The sequence below is a fragment of the Pipra filicauda genome, unplaced genomic scaffold, assembly GCF_003945595.2.
Source record: "Pipra filicauda isolate LSUMZ 115617 unplaced genomic scaffold, ASM394559v2 scaffold359_size756093_pilon, whole genome shotgun sequence".
Taxonomy (NCBI): domain Eukaryota; kingdom Metazoa; phylum Chordata; class Aves; order Passeriformes; family Pipridae; genus Pipra; species Pipra filicauda.
Genome location: NW_024104486.1, coordinates 90537 through 113813, shown reverse-complemented (window position 1 = coordinate 113813; position 23277 = coordinate 90537). Strand labels below are relative to the sequence as shown.

Here is a 23277-nt window from a genome sequence, read left to right as displayed (position 1 = left end):
ACCTATCCCACCCTCTTTCTTCTTTAGTATTTTCATCCTTTTCAATTTTGCCTTTCAGTTGAGGTATTCTGTTTTTCCATTCTTTTATGAACCTGCACTCGGTAAATGCAGGTATACCATGGGTTTCCCAAGTTGCTCTTCACAAGAAGTTTCATATCTGAAAAGGCTCTGAGGAGCAGCCCATTCTTCAGAGGGTTGTCTACAATGACTACACATTTAATTCACAATGGAGAGCAGTTGTGGTGTGTATAAAGCAGACTATTTCTGAATTAAGTCAATATATAAGTTCTGCTCTGCATTTGTACCTAAAGAATGCTGTATCCAAAGGAGTATTTGCAAACCCTAGCCACTGAGTGGCCTTGCCACTGACAAGTCTTCCAACCGGTACCAAACATGTAAGTACCTGCAGGCTGCTCTTAAGCCTTTTAGAGGCCAATCTAAATCCTGAAGTATTAAGACAAATGGTATTCTTCAAATTTGTCAGACACTGTCAGCCATCAGTGGCTTCATTCTCCTATTTATCCGTCTTTCTGTCTGCACTGATATCATGTCAGCTTTTTACTTGTCATGCCTGTTGTTGCCATCCCTCTGATGCTGTCATATCTGTCCAATATTTCTGACTGCCACTCAATCTAACAGTGATTCCAACCCTTTCAGCCTCTCATAACGTCCCGGGTGATGCTTGATTGGGCCAAAGCAAACAACACTGCTCATCAGAACATGTTTTAAGAGAGCAAAAACCCCTTTTGTAGAAGCAGAATAAGCCAACGGCTTTATGAGGTTTTGCTAATTTCAGTACTTTTGCCAGTAAACAGAGACAAAAGATCACTATTCCTCCAAATGAAGTAAAGACTGTCTTAAGAGCTGGAACAACAACCAGGTCTCAAGAATTACAGGACAGACGTGAGTCCACTATGGAGACCATGATGGTAGTGCAAGCCCACCATCAAGCCTGCTGCCCAGTTAGAGACCCATGCCTGGAGCTCCATTCCTGTTACTGCCCTCTACCTCTTCTGAGAGTAGTGATGCCATGGATTCCATATGATGCCACACAAGACAGGGAAGCAGCAAAAATTTACATCAGGAGGAGTTCAGAGTAGTAGTCCACAAATATTCTACACAGTCCCTACTGCACAAATGGACCATTCCTTAATTTGGGCCCAGAAGGGAATAGTACAGAACAAATTCATTGTAATGCTGATGGAGGATGCTCCTGCTGCAAAGGCCTCCTCCACTATCCCTGCAAGTCAACCAAAACAGCAGGGGATGGAGTCGCTCTCTGCTCTACTTTGCATGGTGGATCTGCCAAGGCCTGCAGGACAGCTGGGTGTTAGCCCTCACCTGTGGAATCATGGCTGGCCTAGACAAGTAATATAGGTCCAGACAGGGACCCTCTAAGTTCAGGGACCACCAGAAAACAGAAGGATGTCTCAAATGAACCAAGTTTGCAGATGATACAAAACTGGGAGGGGCTGTTGACTCCCTTGAAGGCAGGGAGGCCCTGCAGAGAGACCTCGACAAATCAGAGGGCTGGGCAATCACCAACCAAACAAAGTACAACAAGGGGAAGTGCCGGATTCTGCACCTGGAATGTTTGGACAGACTGGGGAATGAGATGCTGGAAAGCAGTGCCACAGAAAGGGACCTGGGGATCCTGGTCAAAGGCAAGTTGAATCTGAGTCAGCAGTGCCCTGGCAGCCAGGAGGGCCAACCGTGTCCTGGAGGGCATCACGCAAAGCTTCGTCAGTCAGTTGAGGGAGGGGATTGTCCCGCTCTGCTCTGCACTGGGGCGGCCTCACCTTGAACATTGTGTCCAGTTTGGGGCACTGCAATATAAGAAAGATATTAAGCTCTTAGAGAGAGTCCAAAGGAGGACAATGAAGACAGTGAAAGGCCTTGAGGGGAAGCCATATGAGCAGCAGCGGAGGTCAGTTGGTCTTTTCAGCCTGGAGGAGATCAAAGGGGAGACCTCATTGCAGTTACAACTTCCTTGTGAGGGGAAGAGGAGGGGCAGGCACTGATCTCTTCTCTGTGGTGACCAGAACCCAAGGGAATGGCCTGAAGTTGTGTCAGGGGAGGTTTAGGTTGGGTATTAGGAAAAGGTTCTTCCCCTAGAGGGTAGTTAGGCACTGGAACAGACTCCCCAAGGCAGTGGTCTCAGCACTAAGTCTGACAGAGTTCAAAAAGCATTTGGACAACACTGAGGCACATGGTATGAGTCTTGGGGATGGTCTGTGCAGGGCTAAGGATTGGACTCAATGATGCTTGTGGGTCCCTTTCAACTCAGCATACTCTGTAATTCTGTGTACACTTTCCTCACACAGAGGTGTGGTGGGATGGCTCAGAAACATTGCTCATGTCTTTCCAAAGGGGTTAGCAACTGCCTGGTAGGGTTTGAGATTGTGCACCCGCTTATTGTACAGGTTCCCAAAACTGCACCCAGTGAAGCTCTCAGCAGGACTTCAACTGTGTCTCTCATCACAGTGAAATTTTGTGCATGGCATTTGTGCCTCTGTGTCCCAAGGGTGGCATGCTTCCACTCTTCTGGGCTCATCTACCAGGCACTGAATCTCCAGTGGGCTGACATAAGCTCTTGGAAAGTATTGTACTCCATCTTCTTCTGCAGACAAATGTCCAGGAAAGCAGGCTCAGTTAATTCAGGGCGTTCTCCCAGGCTAACTGCTTCAGCAGGAGGATACCATTTCCCCTCACAGTGACTGTGGTCGCACTGACCAAATCTGGGGCTAAGGAGAGGTTTGGGCAGCAGTTTCTGTGGTATCACTACTAGCTGACCAAGAGCAAAAATAAAGCATTTTATCTAGCTTCTGTTTAAGGACACTCAAAATCCAGGAACTAAGAAAGTTACTTCAGGTAAACATACTTACTCCTGTTATTTCAATTGTGAAAATGTGAAAATGTGAAAACAAAAAGTACCATTCTGTGTCAGTAACTGCTGTATCATTTATGACATACAGGGGTGGTCTGAGAAATATGTTTCAGACTTTTACTTCAATCCACATACCAGAGAGAGACTTCAGCACTGTGAAAGGAAAGCACTGAAATAGTTATAACGTTATCTAATCTTTTCTCTATAGGAGTGCTGTCTAAATACAGCCTGAGAAACACGCATTATTGAAGACAGAACAACTGTTCTAATTGTTACACCTAATTAAGGGGTTATATGTATTGCAGGGAAATGAGATCAGTCCTGAAGGAACATACCACTTCTGATAATATTAATTACTGAACCTCTAGGCAGAGCGTCAGACACCGGAAATGACAAGATAACATTATTTATGGAGTTGTGTAAATCTAACACTTCCTAATGTAAATTACTCAAGATAAGGAGCCATGCTATATTTCTGTGTTAAAAAGCCCACTTGAAATTGTTCCTACGGGCTTTAAAATTTTTGCCATCAAATCAAGAGCATCCTTTATCTTTGAGCAGTTGCCTAAATTAAGGAAATATTTTGGGTAGCTATTGACCTTGAAGTAGAAGTGGAAAACACTTAGCACAAAGACTTTACTGATTTTCCATTAAATTATCCAATAAGTTTTAAAGGGTCTTGTACCATTTTGTTAAATTTAACCTCAGAAGAAGCACATTTGACTAGGTATGAAGGTCTCCATAGGACAAGAGAATATTTAATTTTAACTGTTGTAGTAAATCCACGTCCTATACTGATGTCGAAGGAGGTGTGGGGTGACTGAGAGGCTGCGCTCATCCCAGTCTTTTGTTTGGTCACCTATCCTGATGCCTTGAAATAGGTGTCTAGTGTTGCTTACAACACCTTGTCGTATTCAGAACATTCAGATGAGTGGCAGACACGATGCAGAGCTTGCAGGAGCCCTGCACTTCCAGAATGGCAGTTGAAAGTCAGACAAGATACAATAGACTCTAGGTACCTGAATTCCCATGCCGGAGTCACTCGTAATACTGTAAGTTAAACCTGTCACTTACAGAATCAGCACAGTTTTAGGAGAGGAGGGCAGCAGGCTCCATCCTGCTTTGCAGTAGGCAACACTGAGCCATCCTGAAGGATCTAACCTATTATGTTAGATGTGGTTCTGCCTATGATTCCCAAGGATTGAAGCCATATGCAGCTAATACACTAACACCAAACAAAATAACTGCCCCTGACTTACATAGCTAGCAGTAAAGGATCTGAAATCTGACCATATTTGAGCTCTATTTAAATGTTCAAGAAGATAAAGGTATAATATGACTAACAAAGCAAAAGACACAACTGTGGGTTCTGTCTATCCAGTGCTGTTCCATCTCCTCAGTGGCAGCAGTGAAACTATCTCACATGTGAGTGAGCCCTGCTGTACTGACCCTTGGGGAGGATGTGTTCCTATGGGATAAACAAGAACTGTGACATAAATCACCAAAATTGCTTCTAAATCAGGCTGCTGTGGGATCACTCAGCCGTAATATCCCCCAGATGCTTCTCTTCATAGTGCCAAGAACCTCTTCATGCATACAAACAAAGCTAGAGCAACTTGCATCATGACACGCATTTATGTGTTCTGCTTCTAACCTGCTCATGGAAACTGAAGGAAAGGTTGGTATATTACCTGCAACAAATGGATGCGATGTGTGTCAATAAAAGCCCAAATCTGCATAAGTATATCTGCATAAGCCCCTGCATATATAGTTATGTCCAGACAACAACTGCTTACACAAGAAATTGATAGCATTGCTTTCATGGAATATAATCACAGAATATCAAGTTGGAAGGAAACTCAAGGATCATCTGGTCCAACCCCTCTGGCAAAAGCACAGTCCAGCCAAGATGGGCCAGCACCCTGTCCACTTTAAGATGAACCTCAAAGTGTCTGATGTCGGGGAATCCACCACTCCTCTGGGGAAACTATTCTAATGGATGGTCTCATTGTGAAAAAAAGTCTTCTCTTGTGTCTAATTGGAATCTCACTAGGAGTAACTTGTTCCCACTGCTGCTTATCTTTTCTATGTGACTCCTTGTAGAAAGGGAGTCTCCATCTTCCTTGTAGAATCCCTTTAAATGCTGGAACATGGTGATAAGGGCTCCCCTAAACCTTCTTTCCTCACATGGCAGGCTTTCCAGTCTTTTGATCATCTTTGTGGCCCTTCTCTGGACCCTCTGCAGCCTGCCCACTTCTTTTTTGTACAGCTTGTTGCCCAGTCCATCAGCTCAGGATAGCAATGCTTCCTCAAGGAGGCTAGGAGGTTGGTTATTTGGAGGCTGTTAGTGAATCAACTTTAACAGTGCTTGTGCTTTTCCCCTGTTCTGTGTAATAGAAAAAGTCTAGCAAGACAAATGAATAGAAGTTTAAAGTAATGTCATTTTTGTAGTAATAGAAAATTATTCTTTTTCAGTGAAGTTGGCTGATTTACTGAAAGTCAATTCTAATATTTTGATTTAATGCTTGCTTGATCTATTAAAAATTGAGATTGACCTCCATGTTGGTTTTACTTCCTTGTTTGAAATATCAACTATTTAAATGTCAACAGAGTAAGTATTAATAACAGAAATACCACAATCAGTGGCAGTGGTGATTGCCAGGAGGAGCTGCGAAAAAGCACAGAACAAAATTTACTAAGTTATCTTCTTGTCCCATTTTTAGTGTGTTCCTGAGATTGTGCTTTTGTAAATCTGTTCCATATGGAGGACAGGAGGACTTCATTTACCAGGATAAAGCTTTCTAAGTCTATGCTAGTATGACATTAATTGAATCATCGCTGCCCTAGGATTCATTTCCTTGTGGACTCAGTGATATGCCTTGACGTTTTGTGCAGGTGTTTAACACAGTCATTTACTTACTGTTGCTTTCATTTATTTACTGCTCTTCAGTTTAATATCTACATTGTACAGTATAGCCTTCATCGAGAAGTTACCACCTACAAAAAATATGGGTCCCCAGAAGCACACTCTTTTTGGAGATAGGAAACACCTCCCAGTAGAGTGACATATATTCCCAAGGTATCAATTGAACATTGAAGCCTTCAGAAAAAAAATATAAAATATCACTATTTACAGCTTTTTTTGCATAAATACCATAATAAATGCAGACAATAGAAAACAATTTCAGGAGCCGAAATTTTAAGTAAACCAAGTAGTCATGTGAAATTTGGGGTGAGCTCACAAGAGCAGGTAACATTTACATTTTAGCAAAGAATATCTTCCAATAGCTGGGAGGTATTAGAACCAACACTTTTATTTTGTATGTTACCAAGACAACATGATCTGGCAGAACTGAGTGGAATAAATCAAGGTTTGTTATGCACGCTTGGCCGTGATTCATGTTTCCTGCATGTCCTTCCACTGCTTACGGAATATACTCTGTTTCTTTCATTTCCGAGTCTTCCCTGCTCTAATTTTCCTTTTACGGAGTAATGGAGAGGTCTTTTTAAGCCCTTGCTATTATTCAGATTGGTCTTTGACCTGATGCTCATAATTCAGTACAAGGTAGAGAGAATGCATGATCCTAGGGCAAGCTTCATTTTACCATGGATAGCGTTTCTTCCAGTCCTAACTTAATGCTCTTAAAACCAAAATCACAAAGCAGATGCCCAAAGAGCAAGACTGTCAGGGTTTTTATTTGATTCTTACTTTGAGACAACTATTACTGTTGTTGTTGTGGTTGTTGCTGCTGCTGCTGTTGTGGTTATGCCTTTATTTATCCTTAAAAAGTCAGAAACATACTGTTAAATTGAAAGTTAAAGTTTTCAAGTAGTTACAGAATCTGCAGAGCTGCATCTTCAGAAAAATACAGTGAGGCACACAGGAGCTGGCAACCTCTTACTGTTGCTATATCAAGTGAAGGTAGAGCCAAGGAAGTGGTGGGTCAGAGAGGATGAAATTCTGAGTCACTGCTGTATTTCTCTTCTCTCAGACTAACTCTCCCATTAGGAAATATCCTTAATGCAAGTGGACAACGTTGGAAATTTGTACTGGGAATACGGTAGCATCACCACCTGAAACTTTATGAGACTAACAGTATTTCTATCCTCCACTGGGTCTGAATCCCAAAAATTGTTCTGTTTTTTTGGGAACTGTGCAGAACAGCCAAATTGGGGCATATCTGATTAAATTTGGCCTCAAGAGCAGCATGCAGCTCAGGGCAACAGCAGTGCACATCAAACACATTTGCGTGGTGGTCGCTTACTGTTCTCTGCAAGCCTGAGCAGCAGTGTTCCAGGTGACCTTGTGATTCACTACCAGGAAGTAGCAGCTGCCTTCATGATAACTCCATCCAGAAGGACATTTCTTCATGCTTACCTCCTAAAATAAAAGAAGAAAAGGTAAAACAGACATGCTCACAGTGATCTGTGAGCAGATGTCTGTGCACAGATAGTCTGTACACTAGTGCCCAGAATTAAACTGAGCATGAACTTCAATGTGTATCAATGAAACTACAGCATTGCTTAAAAGATTTAAATAAATAAGTGCTTGCCAGAGGAGGCTACAATTTATAATTAGTAGTTTTAATGGTGACAACAGGTTTCAGTTCAAAAATCCTCTAAAGAGATTGTATTAGTTTGGACACCACTGACTGTGTCCTGCAGTCTGCATAGGGAATGCAGGGCAACAAAATTCAGCATAACATCTTACGTGAAGGAGGGAATATATGTTTACAGAATACCTAAGTAAGCTAATTTCACTAACTGTTACTCATTCTCTCACAGAGTTCACTCCCAAACTGTCTTATGCCCACATACTCACAAGCACCAAGGCACCAGTGCTCACATGGTTTGTCCAGGAGCACCTGTGGATGACAGAGAGGAAAGGCAACCCCAGCAGTCAAGTCCTCATCATATTTCTGGGAAACTTTTATTTCTGCTGAAAGCAAACCTACTCTGGACAACACTTTTATTCCCTGTACAAGTTAAAAGAAAGTCATTTGTTTGAGAGTATCACTCATTGCAGACTTCATACTCTGGCTTAGGTGCATACTCATGGCTACATTTTTACCTTGCTTTGGGAATTCCAGAATTTCCATGTTATCCCGTCACACTGAAATAACTTTTGAGTGCTTTCTTCATAATGCAAGAGACCCTTTAAATCTGATGTACAGGCCTTCGGAAAAGAGTAAAAATCCTGGAAAGAGAAAATGTCATTATAACATTGGAAGGAAAATAATTACACAAAACAAACAAGCAACATGAAATAGATTAATTAAACCTTATATCAAAATTTTATGCCATGAAAACTTTTCAAAGGCTGAGTTGTTATCTGTGTATTGGTTAAGCTCAGCTTTGGAGTGGGAAGGGTTAGGCTGCAGATCTCAGAGGTGTTAAATCAATTTGGAAAACAGCATGACTGAAGACAGATGGTGAAAATGCCTATGAAACAAAATGTTTCATACCTTATGTCTTGAACTTGGTTCAGATGCAAGTTCTGCCTTATCAGCCTGTGGGATTTCTATCTTCTTAGAGGAGATGACATTTACCTGTGGTTTTGCCCTCTTGCTAGTTTTAGCTGATGAGGTGTCATCCTCTATTTTGAGTGATACCATCCCATGATACTTTGTTTTACAGTATCACACATGCAAGAAGAACAAGAGAGGGAAAAGAGAGGGTTAGTACATACAAGCAACTCTTAAATAAACTAAATAAATAATAATAAAAATTAATTATAATACAAATTGTTGTAAATCAAGGGAAAATTACACCAACGGAAAAGAAAGATACATAGGAAAATAACATACTGGTCATAACAAATTATTAAAAGTGATAAAGCCTGGAAAGAACAGAATCAGAAAGAAATCACAGAAATGGATGACCAATACTCATAATGCTCTTACTTTGAAAACCACATCTGTTCCATTTCTAAATACAGATGAAGGCTGAACCTGAAAAAAGCAGAACAGCAGAATAAGATGAGCATATTCATGCATTATAGAAACAAATAGACTTTATGCAAAATTTACTACAAGATCTAGGTTATAAATCATGAAAAGCATGTCTAGGTTTTAGTTCTTTCTCTTTCAGAATAGAAATGGATAACCTCTGAAAACAGCCATTAAAAAGCAGAAATTACAAGCGTCTTTATGAACGGATTCCATTAACTTTTAAGGTTACAGTAGCAGAAAGTTATTAAACCACCTAGCTAAACCAATATAACTTAAGCAGGAAAATCAGCGGGCAAGATTTAAATAACTGTTTCCTGTTTAAGCTAACAGTATTTTCAGCTTTAGAGTTTCAGTACCAGATGCACAAGTTCTATACATTTGCCTGGCTCCACTGACTTCTTCTTCTAACTGCCCCATAATTTATACAAAATGAGAGGCTTCATAATTGCTGAAGTTGTTTGATGCCTGTTTCCTGCCCCAAATCATGTTTTTCTTCCTCTCTTGCACACATGGATTTTTGTGGGTTTTTTTGTTTGGTTTTTTGTTTGGTTGGTTTTGTTTTGGTTTTGGTTGGTTGGTTGTTTTTTTATTTGCAGTATTTTTAAATAGCTTTCTGGTCTGATTCAGAGCAAACTCTGGTAGTTTATAGTTATTGTATGATCAGGTAGGATCACTACAAAAATATGACAGTTTAATTAAGATATCACATCACAATAAATTCACAAATCAGTCAATCACTGAACTACAGAAATGTCTTACTATTCTGCCATTTCCAGTCACTCTCAGCCTGGTCCTTGACAGATTCACCAAGCTGTGCTCCCGCCACGGGTCCCCTCCATGCTCTCTCATCCCTTTGGAAGGAGGCAGTGGGATCCCTTCCAGGGAAAAATTGCCAGGCCTGGAAGGTGATGAGGAGCCTTTGGAAACTGGAAACAGTGTTTCTCTCCCCCAGAAGCCATGCTTGCTTTGGCTAGAAGAATGGGAATAGCTGCACTGACCTGAAAGCATAAAAATGGCAGATGGTCAGTTCTAACTGCATGAGCAGATAACTGGTCACGTTGATATGGGCACATAAACAGCTTGTCATTAAAAGTTGGATGATTCTTTCACTTGAAGTAGTTGATTTGCTGTTTGTTTAGTCATCCTCATTTCTGGGGTAGGCTATGACTATGATTGCAATGCTACCTATATATGTATGCTTTCACGTGATGCATCTGTCTACCCACAGGTCAGAATTTCAACCAAGCATCTGCTGAAAATACCTGTTTTTCTCCATATATTGGGGTTTGCAGTGCTGTTTTTTTGGTAAGAGAGACAGGTATCTTTAACTACCATTGGTGATACTTCCATCACGCCCAGACAATTTCCTCCTCTGAAATACAGGACACTATTGTTTCCACAAATTCAGTGTGTCAATTTACATTATGATTTACATTAGGATAGTTAAGGAGAAAACAAATCTGAAATTTTGAAAGGATTTTTTATAACATGAAGCCTAATTCATTGCAACATAGGTATTTAAAATCGTTTCACTAAACACCAGAAAAAAAACATTCTTCGGCTTTCAGAGGACTCAGATGCTTTGCTAGTTATTTCTATTTTTCTACAGCTGTTCTATTTTTGTGTTTCTACAGTTGCTTCTTTTTGGGTATGTTTTAGGCATACAACATCTGACCACTGAAAAACACAATAATAATGCAGTCTTAAAAGCCTATACTCTGTAATGATCACTGCTGTGTGCTGTAAAGTTGTGGACTGTGTTCGTTAAGCATGGAACATATATTGCTAAGAGTTGGTTCATTTGTTAGATTTCTTTTTTGAAAGGAAAGTAAATCTTTTGTAGAGATGTATAACTGCTAAACAATAACTGGGAAAAAACACATTCTAATGGACATAAAAACATTTTTTCCCACTTTAATACATGAGAACTGAACTCATGTTGTTATGAAAAGTGTTTTCTTTCCTGGCACCTTTCTTATTTTGTGCTCATTGCTTTCTCCATGCTGTGTTTCCTCAGAGGATGCATATGATTGTGTGAGAGAATAAAGGGTTTGCAACTGCTGAGCCTGTTTTCTCTAAGAAGAAATTAAGCGGTTTGAACTAAAGGTGAGTGTTAGGAACAACTTGTGGTTGAAAATAGGTAGCTACTCAGACAAGATTGTCCCACCATCTTAATGATGAGGATCAAAAGAGAATACCTCCTTTTGAGTCCAAAATTTTCACTACAGCTCTTGTCCGTGTGCCAAGAACAGCATTCACAGGGGAGTTCAGAACTACTTCAAAGACTTCATCATCTTCCTCTAATCCGTCACAGGTAATTGCTATATTCCATGTCTTGGTTGACATTCCTAATGAAAATAAACATTTTAATTACTCTTTAAGTGCTATTTCAGTCAATCAGGATGTCAAAGAAATATATTAATTAACATGTCTGCAGCTAGAATGGAGTAGCTTGTGTATGCTATTGTGCTCCTACCAACTGACTGGACTCCTGCTGTTCTTCCAAATAACATTAAGTTTGAATTTGTTCCTGGGCAATGATGGTTCTGTTCAAGTGCACACAATGTAACAAAAAGCTGCTGTAGATGTGCAAAATGGCACTGGAGTACATAGATTTTAGTACGTTGCAATTTTCAAGATAAAATCGTAGGGTTTTTATCTAAAAAGCCTAATTTTAGAGATGGAACACTTATTCAAAAGACCTGCAAATGGATCAAAGACTGTCTTAGATTGAAGTGCAACCTTTTAGGTGGATTTTATACTTGTTCACAAGATTTTTGCCTGGTTCCTTGCCTTTCCTGAGTAACTTCTAGCTTCCATTATGTGAATGAGAAAAGATCTTGTAACCCTTGAATAACTTCAGTTGTACTCAGTTTTGTTCAAATTTGTGTCCTGGGCTTTACTAATTATGACTGAAGTTTTTAAAGCATCTCACAGCTCAATTCAGGATGAGTCCTCCCCAGCCTAGCTGTAGGGAGATTAGGAGTCGTCATTTCAGCACTTTTTGTATTTTAACTGAAGTAAAGGGACCCTATACCATCTCACCCTAAGTATTAAGGATACTAATTCACAAAGGAAGCCCTTCCAGAAAATGAGTCCCAGTGTCTTTAATACTATTTGGCTCCTCTAGTTAAAGATACGTAACAGATTTCACTCTCCAAAGCAAGAGTTTACATTTTCTGTGAATTAATTTTAGAATTATTCTGTGCACTGGTTCATACCTGGATCAAACTGAACAAGCTTAGAGGGAGTCACTGTAAAGTCCTTTCCCAGCATAGCAGATATTTCATTGACCTGAGAAGAAATGAAGCAGTAAATGCCAAACTGTGACCTGTTTCACCAAACCACAGCATTCTGCTGTGTGCTGAAGATATTGTGCACCTCTTCAAGGAGTCTCAAATAGACAGGCCAACCCATACATGTGCTTGGGCTGGAAAAAAAGATAAAGACCTAAAGAATATATCTTGTGATGTACTACTGGCATTCTGTCCTTGCTCATGGCTTAAAATACACATCATCAAAAAAAAAATTTGCTGATCTTATAATTTTGCCTCATTCCCTCTCACATTGCTACTTGACAGCACGAGGTGACACTGCTGTTCTCTGTGCCTGGGGACCCTGCCATTACCTGGCCCCTGGACAGGCACATCCTGTCATCTCAGAAAAGCAGCAACAACCTGGCCGCATTTTCTTATTTAGCCCTTTGTGATGTCTTGGAAGAAGTGTTTGCACACACAGCTGTCTGTCAGCCCCAAAGACTCTTCGGGATAGACAAGAATCCCTATATATGTAAATACAGGGACTCCAGCAACTCCCTGAATTTTCATAGGGGATAACCAGAGGACAAGTTTCCACACTTGAGTTCTTGATACTGGGATCAATTTCACTGGTCTGTTTAGTCTAGTGACAATCAGAGTAGAATCACCGGAGCCCATGAAGGATAGGACAGGATAGCCCCCAGTGGAGTCAATAGCAAAATACCCAGTAACTTCAGTAGAAGAAAAAATCAAAATTGTGTTTCCAATCAGGGCTACAATCCTGAGAAACTGTGAGGGGAAGAAGTAGTATTTCTCTAGCAAGGGGAGATGGTAAAATCCTGGAAATTCCATTTTTATGAGGAAAGATAAAATTTGTGAAGGCAAGTTGCACAAAACCTGTTTTACAGAATTATAACGTGCAGGCTTCAGTCTAATTTTTTTGACAGTAGAGAGAGGCTGTCACTGAAGATATAGAGGTTTCTTAGGCTTTTTCCTAGGTTAAGGGTAGTAGGGGGAGAAATGGGAAACGCTACCATGGCTGTGTAGTTGAAACCTCTATAGCTCCTGGGCTTCTCCAGCCTGAGTAGGGAAAACAAATGCCCCAAGGCCCCACATTGCTCAAAGCCTGGATTTTTAAGTGGCAAATCCTGGAAACCAAGCTTCTGAGCACAGTGCCAGAGGAAACTGCCTGCTTTACTTTTCCATCAAAACTGAAATACTTCTCCAAAACATTCCAGGTTTGGTTAATCAGCATTTCTACTTAAAACTCGGGAAGTTTTGTCAGAAATATTTCAGCCATCTGTGGTAGCAAGGACAATGTCCCAGTAAGTCTGGATTGAATCACATGGCCTACCTTTTAAGTCTGAGGAAGAAATTAGCAGGTTTACTTATTGCTAAGTTTAGGTTCAGGACACTGGTTTTTGACTTTACCTTCACAGTGATAAAGGCAGACTCTACTGAGTGTCCTGCCCTGGTGATTTTCAGAGACACCACTCCTACGCTCTCACACACTTCATATTCAGTCTGTTGCATTTCAATCCGAGACCACTTTAGCTCCAATCTGTGGGAGAGGAAGGAATGCAGGTGTGAAGCAAAGCCACCCACCAGCCATCCCCAGCCCTTGATTGTGTGAAGAGCCATTTCTCTCCGACTGTTGATTTAGCCAATACACATACTGAGTCTTTCAACATGTGTGATTTAGCTGATTAGGAAGAGGCTGTAGTAAATCTTCCAGACCAACCGTCATCCACCCTAAACCAGGCCTGAACCTTGTTTCACAACCAAAAGGGTTCTGCAGGAAATTTGAGAAGAGCAGTTTATCTGTAACACCAAACAGGCCAAGACAAGCTATCACTTTTTGTCCTGCTTCCCTTTAGCCTTCTGGTTGTATTATACTCTCACTTCCCATTTTTTTGCTGCAATATCCTCCTTTCTGCCCACCTTCCTTCATTGATCCTCTGCCTCTCCTCCTGTAGCATATAGAGCACGCTCTAAGACTTCACTGCCTCTGTGCCAGCACCCTCCCCACTCCCCTTACTTTACTACTTGTACTTTGCTCTTCAACTCTTCACCCTGGCTGAGTTTAGGTGTTCCATACACTGAATTTTAGAATTGTTTATAGTGAGGGTGTGACTGAACCTCAGAAGATCGCATGCTGCACAGGGTAGTCAATAAAAATCTCACCTTTGTAAAAGCTGTGATAAAAATTATTGAGAGTCAGAGAGGAATGAAAGAGAGCGCAAAGAAAAAAATGAGCTGAGCTACTTACAAAATAATTTGAACTTTTCTAAAACCTTCTAGACCTTTCATGGTTGACTAGCTCTAACACCAGTGGAAGTTTTCTCCTGTCCTCCTTTATCCTCTGATGCTAATCTTGAGGGCAACCCATTTAGAAGCTGGTTTGCTTTATTTTTGCTAAAAAGGATGGATGTGCCAGATGTAGCCCAGCAGCATTCAGATAATAGCTGGGACATAAACAACAAATGAAATTTGTATTTTGAACCAGTGATCTTTAGATGATAAATCATTTAAATAAAAAAGTATCTCACGAGCTTTTAAATCTAGTATTAAAATATTATTTTTTCGCTTAAAGCCAAATTCTCCTTTGATCTGCTAATGTATAACTTCACTGAAACTCCTATTTTCCATTAAAAAGAGCTTTTTTTTGCTCTCTTCCTAAAGTTGTGCTACACATTGGTATTCATAAACAAGAAGTCACACTTTACCATGAGAAGTGGCATCATATAATGGTGGTTTTAATATTGGTTCCTCTGTGAGCCAGCACAGAGCAGCTGGGCAGTGCTCAGGCTGTCCATGTTCAGATGTGTTTGTGTATGGGGACATCTTTTGGCACAGCCCATAACTGCCGAAGAGGTCCCTCCATCTCTGCTTGAGCTCTGCTTGATCCCTGTCCTCTCTCAAGCCTGCAGGGAAGTGCTCTGCCCCTGGAGCCAGCTCTCTGCTCTTTTTCTTCCTCTATGAGTCTGGTTGGTGAGTGGCCAGTTTAGCCCAGGAAAATAGCATTGGTTATTATTTTGCAATTTTTATTACTTATTAAGCATGTTGATTTAACATTTAGTCCTATTTTCGGAAATTAACAGAAACATTGCCTATGATGAAGGGCTACTCCTACTTAAAGCTTTTATCATCAAGCACAGTTCAGATGATATTCTAATTTTTCTATGTGAGGTTTACCATATGTCACAAGGAAATTTGGATAATATGCCTAATATAAGCCGTGGATGACAAAGAAGATGCTGTGTGCTCTTCACCTCCTTTCAGTGCTCTTTTGCAGAAGTATGTCTCATAGCTTTATCACTTGAGAGCATCCCTTCCATTGTAATCTCAAACTTGTGAAAAATGCACTGCCATCAGCACAGGGCAAGAGTGACCTGCAGCTGCAGAGCCATGTTCATGACGCAGTAATCCCATCCTTCAGCACCCAGCATCTCAGATCTCCAAATGCCCAACTGCCACTTAGAGTAAACTCCATTTTGCTTTCCTAAGAGGCCCCAAAGGCCCTTGAGAACTATGACCCACTCTAAACTGGAGCTAACCCCTTGTATTTCACCTCCTTGAGGGAAGAAAACCTCCTCTACTCCCACAAAGGCAATGGCAGTTTAAGGAGTAGCTATCTGTGTTCATGTCTGTGTGGCTCCAAGCCCAGCACCAGTTCGTGTGCCCCAGGGTGTGGTGAGCGCATATCACCGAGGGTCGCAGCTACCTTTGGGGCCCTGCAGAGTTTCCTCTGGCATCCATGACTTGAAACTCCAAGTTGTCTGAATTCACTTCCTGTGACAGGTTGATGACATAAAGTATGATTTTGTTGTTTAAATCCTTTTGGCTAAACCCTTCCCGAATGAGTCCACCTGGGAAAGACGAGTAATATGCAGATGAATCAAAAGTCTCTTAATAACGGCTTATATAAACTCTTTTCAACCTTTTTGTTGAAAATCTGAACTTACAGAAAAGTGGTTTTATACCTAAACATCAACATCCCAGTCCATTATAAGCCCAGTTGTTTTTTGTGTGACATCTTTATCAAAAGGCCAAGTTTGATATTAATCTTTTTTTTTCTTGATACAAACAGAAAATAGTTTCCCAACAGAAGACACTAACAATCATCTCATAATGAACATGAGACTCAGGTTTCATAATAAAAGTTTTTTTACTGCATTCAAAGTTTGCCCAAAGTTTGCTAAGAAATTTTGATTCCTTCTGTCAAGCAAACATTAACAGGGTAGGTTTTGGGGTCTGGTCTGCTAGTCCCAAAATACAGAGCATATAGAAGAAATCACCTGTTGTTGTATTTTCCAGGTAGCCATAATGAGGACCTTGCAAAATCTTAAAAATTATTTTGTCATCTTCTGTATTGGGGTCAGATGCCTTCAGGGACCTGGCAGTAATATAGATCCCATAATTGCCATTATTCAGCAGTTCCACATCAGAAAAGCAATGGAGATGAATAATTTTTGGTGCCATTTTGTCCAAATGATCCACCTAAATCAAAGTTAAACATTCATTTTACAGCATCAGGACATTCTCTGTCCTACTTTTGCTGAAAGCACAGTAACCGGCTCAGGGTGACAATAGCCACTTTGGCTCACAGTCTGCTGCAGATATCTGATTTCCAGTTAAGTTCTCTTTCACATGAGAAGTTTCCAGGCCCGGATTGCCCATCACTTGCCATTAGCAGCATGTTACAGAACACACTGGGGAGGGTAACACAAATTCCCTGTGCCTCTGCCCTGATGTTCCACACTCCCCATAGTCCTTCTTATTTTTCATGTGATTTTCTACATAGCAAAAGGTAACTTCAGCAAAGGTTTGTCACCTCTGTTTTACAGTAACAGGCATGGAAACCTAAGGGTTATGATAATCACGGTAATAGACATGGCTAATGTCTCCTCAAATCTGTTCCACCTTTCACAACTTCTGATGAATATGCTAGCATTCCACACTGATTGTTGCTGTTCCCATATCTCACCCCCTGCTGAAACTGCACTCCTCGTTCATCATGTGACTTGAAACTTTGTCATCAGGAAATGTTGGCAGCCTACTTATTAGTATCAGTGTTTTGAAACATCCAGAATTTTGACATACAATTCAACTAGGCCTACTTCGTGCACTGAAACATGCCAGCTACATGCAAGGAATCATAGCAAATACATCTGAGCGCATGACAAAGTGTAAAGAACTGGCAATGGAGGAAATGGGAACTAAACAGAAAGATTCTAGCAAAGAAAGGAAGAATCAGAGCAGGCATCTTACAAAAAAACAGAAGACAGGCTCTCTGGTTGTGGAAGCAAAGTGGCTGTAATTCAAGAGTCCTGTGACACAAAGATCAACAGTTACCCTCGCATCTCTCATGTGCAAGTCACGGGGTCAGGCATCAAGTGGGAAAGCAGAGCAGGAAGAAGTTCAATATTTCCCAAAGCTGGTCTCAACTATATAGTTGAGATTTCTATGTAAAATATTTTAGTGTTTAAGTATTACATATATGAGTATCTACTTGTTTATGTTTATGCATTGTGTCAAGTATTTCATTCTCCAGGTTAATTATTCATGGAACACAGGAAGCAAACATTGTAGCTGAAAAATACCTCAGTTAAATCATAGGTTGCAGCAAGTATCAGTTCTCATAAAAATTACTGCATTTTTGAGCTTTTCATGCTATTTATCCCTTTAAAGTAGGCCTGTGGTCACACTTGCCTGAATGGTGAATGCCACTGGCTCGGTCTGCACTCTCCCATTCACGATGAAGCCTTGATTAGTCCTATCTGTGGCAACAAATGTAAATCTGTCCATCTGGGAATCCCCACCTCGGTGCTTGTATGCAACATCCCTGTTGTCCACATCTCGCTGTGTGAAATTGTACTGCAGTAGCACAGCCCCACGGTAATAGAGGTGACCATATTGGGGGAGCTGAGCCAAGAGGAAGGTAAGGTTTTCTTTGGCAGTGTCTGGGTCTGAAAGCTGCAGGACATCAGGAGAGAGAAGTGCCATAGCGCCTTCCATTGTTTTTAACCCCATGTTCCTAGATAGTGTGGGCAAAGCTTGGTCAAGTGCCTCCAAGGAGATTATGAATGTCCCATTCTTAGTCCTCAGTCCATTGCTGATGGTGAATCTGGCAAAGAGAGGCAAGATAGTCTTCAGCGTCTGTTCTTGATTCACCATGTACTGAAATGAAATGATAATGCAGACCTTTACTACAGGACTCGCCTGTGTTGATACTGCAAAAGTAGTAGAGCTGGACTGAGCTCAAACCCAGACAGTGGATGGGTTTACTTTAAAAAGTAAAAGTAGATGGCCAGATATTTGACAAGAGTTATAATGCACCTCAGTACTTGCCAGAGGAATGTCTTTGAGGATAAACAGTCATAACAGAGCTGATCTAATCTTCTAGCTCAGATACAGATGGAGCAGAACTAAAATGATGGGCTGGCTGACTTATTGTAGCCTCTGGCATAAATACATTGTACATATCCTTAAATGTATCTCCACTTGGTTACCTGGCAGTAGCACCTGCCAGTGAAAGTGTTGGCTTTGTTTACAACATATAGAAATAGGTTTGTAAAGTGTAAGATCTGCCTGGGCAAGGGTCTATTTTTGGTTTGTTTAGGTTTTTGGGTTTTTTTTCTGATCACTGTTACAAATCTTTTCCACCCAGTAGCCCAAAATTATTTGAAAAACCAAGCTGGAGAAAGATTCATCCTCATCCCGCTTTACAGGTTTGTTTAGGCACTAACCGCATCTGTAAATTTCTGTATATTCAGAGGAACTATTTATATTTCTTTACAAAACTCAAGTAAGGTTTCACTAAAATACTAAGGTATTGGGCAGAACAGTACAAGTTGCCAGGGTAGTTTTAAAAATACCTATACCATATATTTATCAAATGGTCATATCTGCAAAATTCTGGTTCTGTGCTGGGAATTTCTATTAATATCAACAGTTTCTTGTTTCTGTCAAGAAGTAATGTTTCTTTAGATATACTAAAGATTTGATTATGCTCTACAGTTAGATCCCCTTTCAAAAAGAAAAGAAAAGATAAAGGTGTCAAAGGCTGGAGAGAAAATCTGTTGGAAGCTGCGCTGGTTAATTTTCTTCATAGTCACTAGTATAGGGCTGTGGTTTGGTTTTGTGCTGGAAATAGTGTTGATAACGTAAGGATATTTTGGTTTTGTTACTGATGAGCAGCGCTTACACAGCCTCAAGGTCTTTTCTGCCCCTCACACTGCCCTACCAGTGAGTAGGCTGGGGGTACACAAGCAGTTGGGAGGGGACACAGCCAGGACAGCTGACCTCAACTGACCCAAAGGATATCCTCAGACCATATGGTGTCTTGCTTAGTGTATAGAGCTGAGGGAAGAAGAAGGAATGAGGAGACATTTGGAGTGGTGGCATTTGTCTTCCCAAGTCATTGTTATGCATGATGGAACTCTTGCTTTCCTGGGGGTGGCTGAACACCTGCCTGCTCATGGGAAGTGAATGAATTCCTTGGTTTGTTTTGCTTGTGAGTGCAGCTTTCACTTTACTTATTAAACAGCCTTTATCTCAACCCAGGAGTTTTCTCACTTTCATTCTTCCAATTCTCTCCTCCATCCTATCAGGCAGGTAGTGAGCAAGCAGCTGCATGGGGCTTTGTTGCCGGCTGGGATTAAACCACGACAGAAGCCTACCAGCTGGGTATGGGCTTTTGTCATACAACTGACAGTATGGTCTGCAGAAATTTATTATCAAATTTAGTGGTGGATAAAAATAAGGAGAAAACCAGTCTTTTAGCCTTCAAAATTCATCATAGATTTCATTGTCAAGACCATTAATTAAGTATTTTTTCTGAAACGAATTACACGGAACATTGTCATGCCTATAACAAAAACTTTTGAGTGTATTTGAAACTAAAAATGGCTTTGCAAATATCTCACGATCCTACATGTTCCATCAACAAACAGTATGCATGAGTTACCTGTCTTTCTACATAAATTTCAGTGATTATGCTGCACAGTACATGCAAAACCATTTTGGAAAGTGGTTTTCACACAGGTTTGTGTTCTGCCTGATCCAAAATGGAGACTGCTTTGCAAAGAAATTTGCTTGTGGTAGAGTGGGACAGTTGTTTCAGACTGTATGAGGGCCAGCCTGGCTGGCTTCTTTCCACCTAGCCCTCTTCTACCATACATAAGTGAAATGGAGACTGGCTAACATTTAGGTAGATTATCTGTTTCCTCTTGTTCTCTTGACTGCAGACCTTGAAGATGTATTTAAAAAAATTACAGGGTCAACACCTGTTTCGTGCCTCAAATGTGAGTGGCTTTCAGTAGGTCATGATGAAGCTTACTGTGTTACACAGACCGTCCATCTAAAACTCCTCACTGCCTTCACCAATGCTGGATGATTAGGGCTTGATCAACTTGTCAACTGGCAGTGTGCCATGAAACAGATGGGAATGAGTATAGGCAGACCAGGGACTATATAGCAGTTAGAAATATGTTTACTGAGGATGGTATTCCCAGCTGGGAACCTAGAGACATCTGTCTGCACTGACCTAATGCTATTGTGGCAATGGGAAAGGGGTTCTGCTATTAGTAAGCTATCTGAAATCAAATACAAAACTAGAATAATGATGATAAATACTATGCTAAGGGGGAAAAAAGGGTAAAACACCTTTAGTCAATACCTTAAATCTTCTCTCAAAAATTCTGAAAGATTGAAGCAGAAGTCAGTTCCTCTCATTCTTTTGATGGCTGTAAAGTAATTTGGATGATGTCTCAAAAATATTTAAGTGAAAGATTTAGATAAGTTCACATAACTGAAGATTCATCCAGTCTTCTACAGAATACCAGATAGGAACAAACCTCCTAGTTATATACATCAGACTGAAATTTACAATGCAAATTTCATTCACCATTCAGTTTCATAGATGATGAAACTGCCGGTGCCCAAGATGACCTTTTTCTGCACTTTGGGAGATATTGGTTGTTTATTTCTGGTTTATGTCTGCTTCATTATTTCCTCAGAAATGGAGAGCAGCCAGTATTCTCCTCATTCTGATGAAATTTAGGGGACAACTCCCAGGCCCAGTTTGGAGGACATGTTGCATGGTTTGATTTCACCCCTACCAACATTTCATGCTTTCTGCAGTTTGATGGCAATGGAGTTGGCTAGAGGACCTACCATCTGTCATGGCATTTAAAAGATAAAAATGGAATCATAAATAGTGCCAACTCATTACAAAATCGAGCCAGCATGTCAAAACGGAGAACATTAGCATGTTCTTTTAGTATCCTGCTGCCAGCATCTGATGTCAGATTGCTAATCACTTGAAGTCATCTGTCCAAACAAGCACTGCCAAATCTTTCTTCCAGGCCAGCAGCACCAAACAATACAGGTAAATTTATGTCTGAAGTAAGCACTTTAGTGGGAAGTAAAAATCTGGTCACTTAATTCCTCCTCCTGCCATAATTACCCATATAATTAATGTAACTATTCCGTGTTGAAATAATAATAATAATAATAATAATAATAATAATAATAATAATAATATTCTGCCATAATATTTCTATGTCTACACAAAACCAAATGTCTTTCCAAATGATAACATCAAGGAACATAATTATTGTGATTAAAATAGTTATAAAATATCAATAGTTATCAGATATCAATATTTATTAAAACATCATAACATTACTTTTATAAGGCTAACTTTCTAGTTTGGCTCTTAGTGATTGGCCTAAACATTGGGTTTATCCACATTCCTAGAGTTTTTTGATCTGCTTCCATTAGTGTGATATGGAAGTCATACCGAAACAAGCCACACAAGCCACCACTACGCTGCCCAAACTAGGATTGGCATGACTGCGACCTGACTTGCCTAAGCTGATTCTAGTTTTGGTCAAAGTGTTTCACAATCAAGAAACATAAAACCTGGGAAAAATTGTTCACTTTTTCTGCTGTGAGTACAAGTGGATCAGACAAATCTCCTAACTAGAATTTCTACCACATTGAATTTAGTGGAAGGGATAGTTTTAAATGTTTGATTTGAGAAAAGTTTCAAATTTACTTTTTCTTTAAGTATAGATAATGTCACTTGAGCTGTCCCAGTATCACAGGGAGGTTTATTTGATGTCTCCAGGCCCCTCTTGCTTGACTTCCTTGCAAAAAAGCTCTCTAACTGGATGATGCAACGTTTTTGAATCTTCATTGTGTATCACAGAAAAAGCCATTCAGATCAGGAATCCATTAATAAGAGTGTGTAAAAAAAGGGTCTTTTCTGAATTGCAGCTCTTAGGAGCTAAGTCTTTCATTTTGCTTAGTTACAAATGAAAAACAATAAACTCTTAATTTTGAAATTTACAGTAAGTCTATTTTCTGTCAAAAGATGTTTTCAGAGGAAATTACCAATGCTAGCAAGAAGCATTCTTCCTTTAGAAATATTATCCTTATTTCTGAGCTTTTCTTTACCCTGAAATTGATCTCTTTTACAAAGCTGTCTGCAAGACTTTGAGCAGCAATACATCTACTCTTTATGTGATGATAACTCATTACATCATTCCACTTTATAAGCAAGGGAGCTTAATTTAAGAACAAAATAAGGAAATACTTTAGGAATGCATCTAGAATAAACTGTTCTCAGAGAAAGGTTTCAGAACCAGATGAAAATAAACTTGAATATCATAGGTTGCTCAACTGGGCCTATAGGTAAACCTAATGGGTTTACCCCAAGAATTCAAGTGTCTACATGAATTTCTGAGCTATTGTGGTGTCAAAATAGATTAGGAGGACTGGTTTTCATTATGTTCAAGAACTACTTATGAATTCAAAAAGCCCAGAACTTAATGAATATGATAAATAAGAATAGACAAGGAAGCTGTTGTTTAATACCTGAATGGATCAGTTTTACAGCATCCAGCTGTGGCAAGAAACCAAAGGAAAATTCCACAAAGTACATTCTTAGTCTTTCTTTCCCACTTAAATCTTGACAGCTGTGTAGCCTGAATGCTATAATAATGTTGAAGCTAGTATAATTGAGTAAATATTACTCTGGCTATGTTTTCAGCATTAATGACAAAATGCATATTTTACCGAAGCAGTCACAACTATAACGTATTGTATAAGCAATATATTTGCTATATAAATATTGACAATTCACATAGATATTCCAGCTCTTTTTAATAATTTG

The 23277-nt window shown here is 40.1% G+C and overlaps 1 protein-coding gene across 1 annotated transcript in view; it reads right to left on the bottom strand.

Moving 5' to 3' along the window:
* Positions 1-23277, bottom strand: part of FREM1 (FRAS1 related extracellular matrix 1) — a 61790-nt gene that overhangs the window by 5791 nt on the left and 32722 nt on the right. Inside the window, exons 24-34 of the mRNA XM_027744944.2 lie at positions 17808-18222; positions 16394-16595; positions 15820-15964; positions 13527-13656; positions 12060-12132; positions 11037-11186; positions 9598-9836; positions 8791-8838; positions 8353-8511; positions 7959-8084; positions 7153-7268 (exon numbers count right to left, since the gene is read on the bottom strand). Coding sequence (XP_027600745.2) covers positions 7153-7268; positions 7959-8084; positions 8353-8511; positions 8791-8838; positions 9598-9836; positions 11037-11186; positions 12060-12132; positions 13527-13656; positions 15820-15964; positions 16394-16595; positions 17808-18222 — 1803 coding nt within the window. The remainder of the gene's footprint in view (positions 1-7152; positions 7269-7958; positions 8085-8352; positions 8512-8790; positions 8839-9597; positions 9837-11036; positions 11187-12059; positions 12133-13526; positions 13657-15819; positions 15965-16393; positions 16596-17807; positions 18223-23277) is intronic.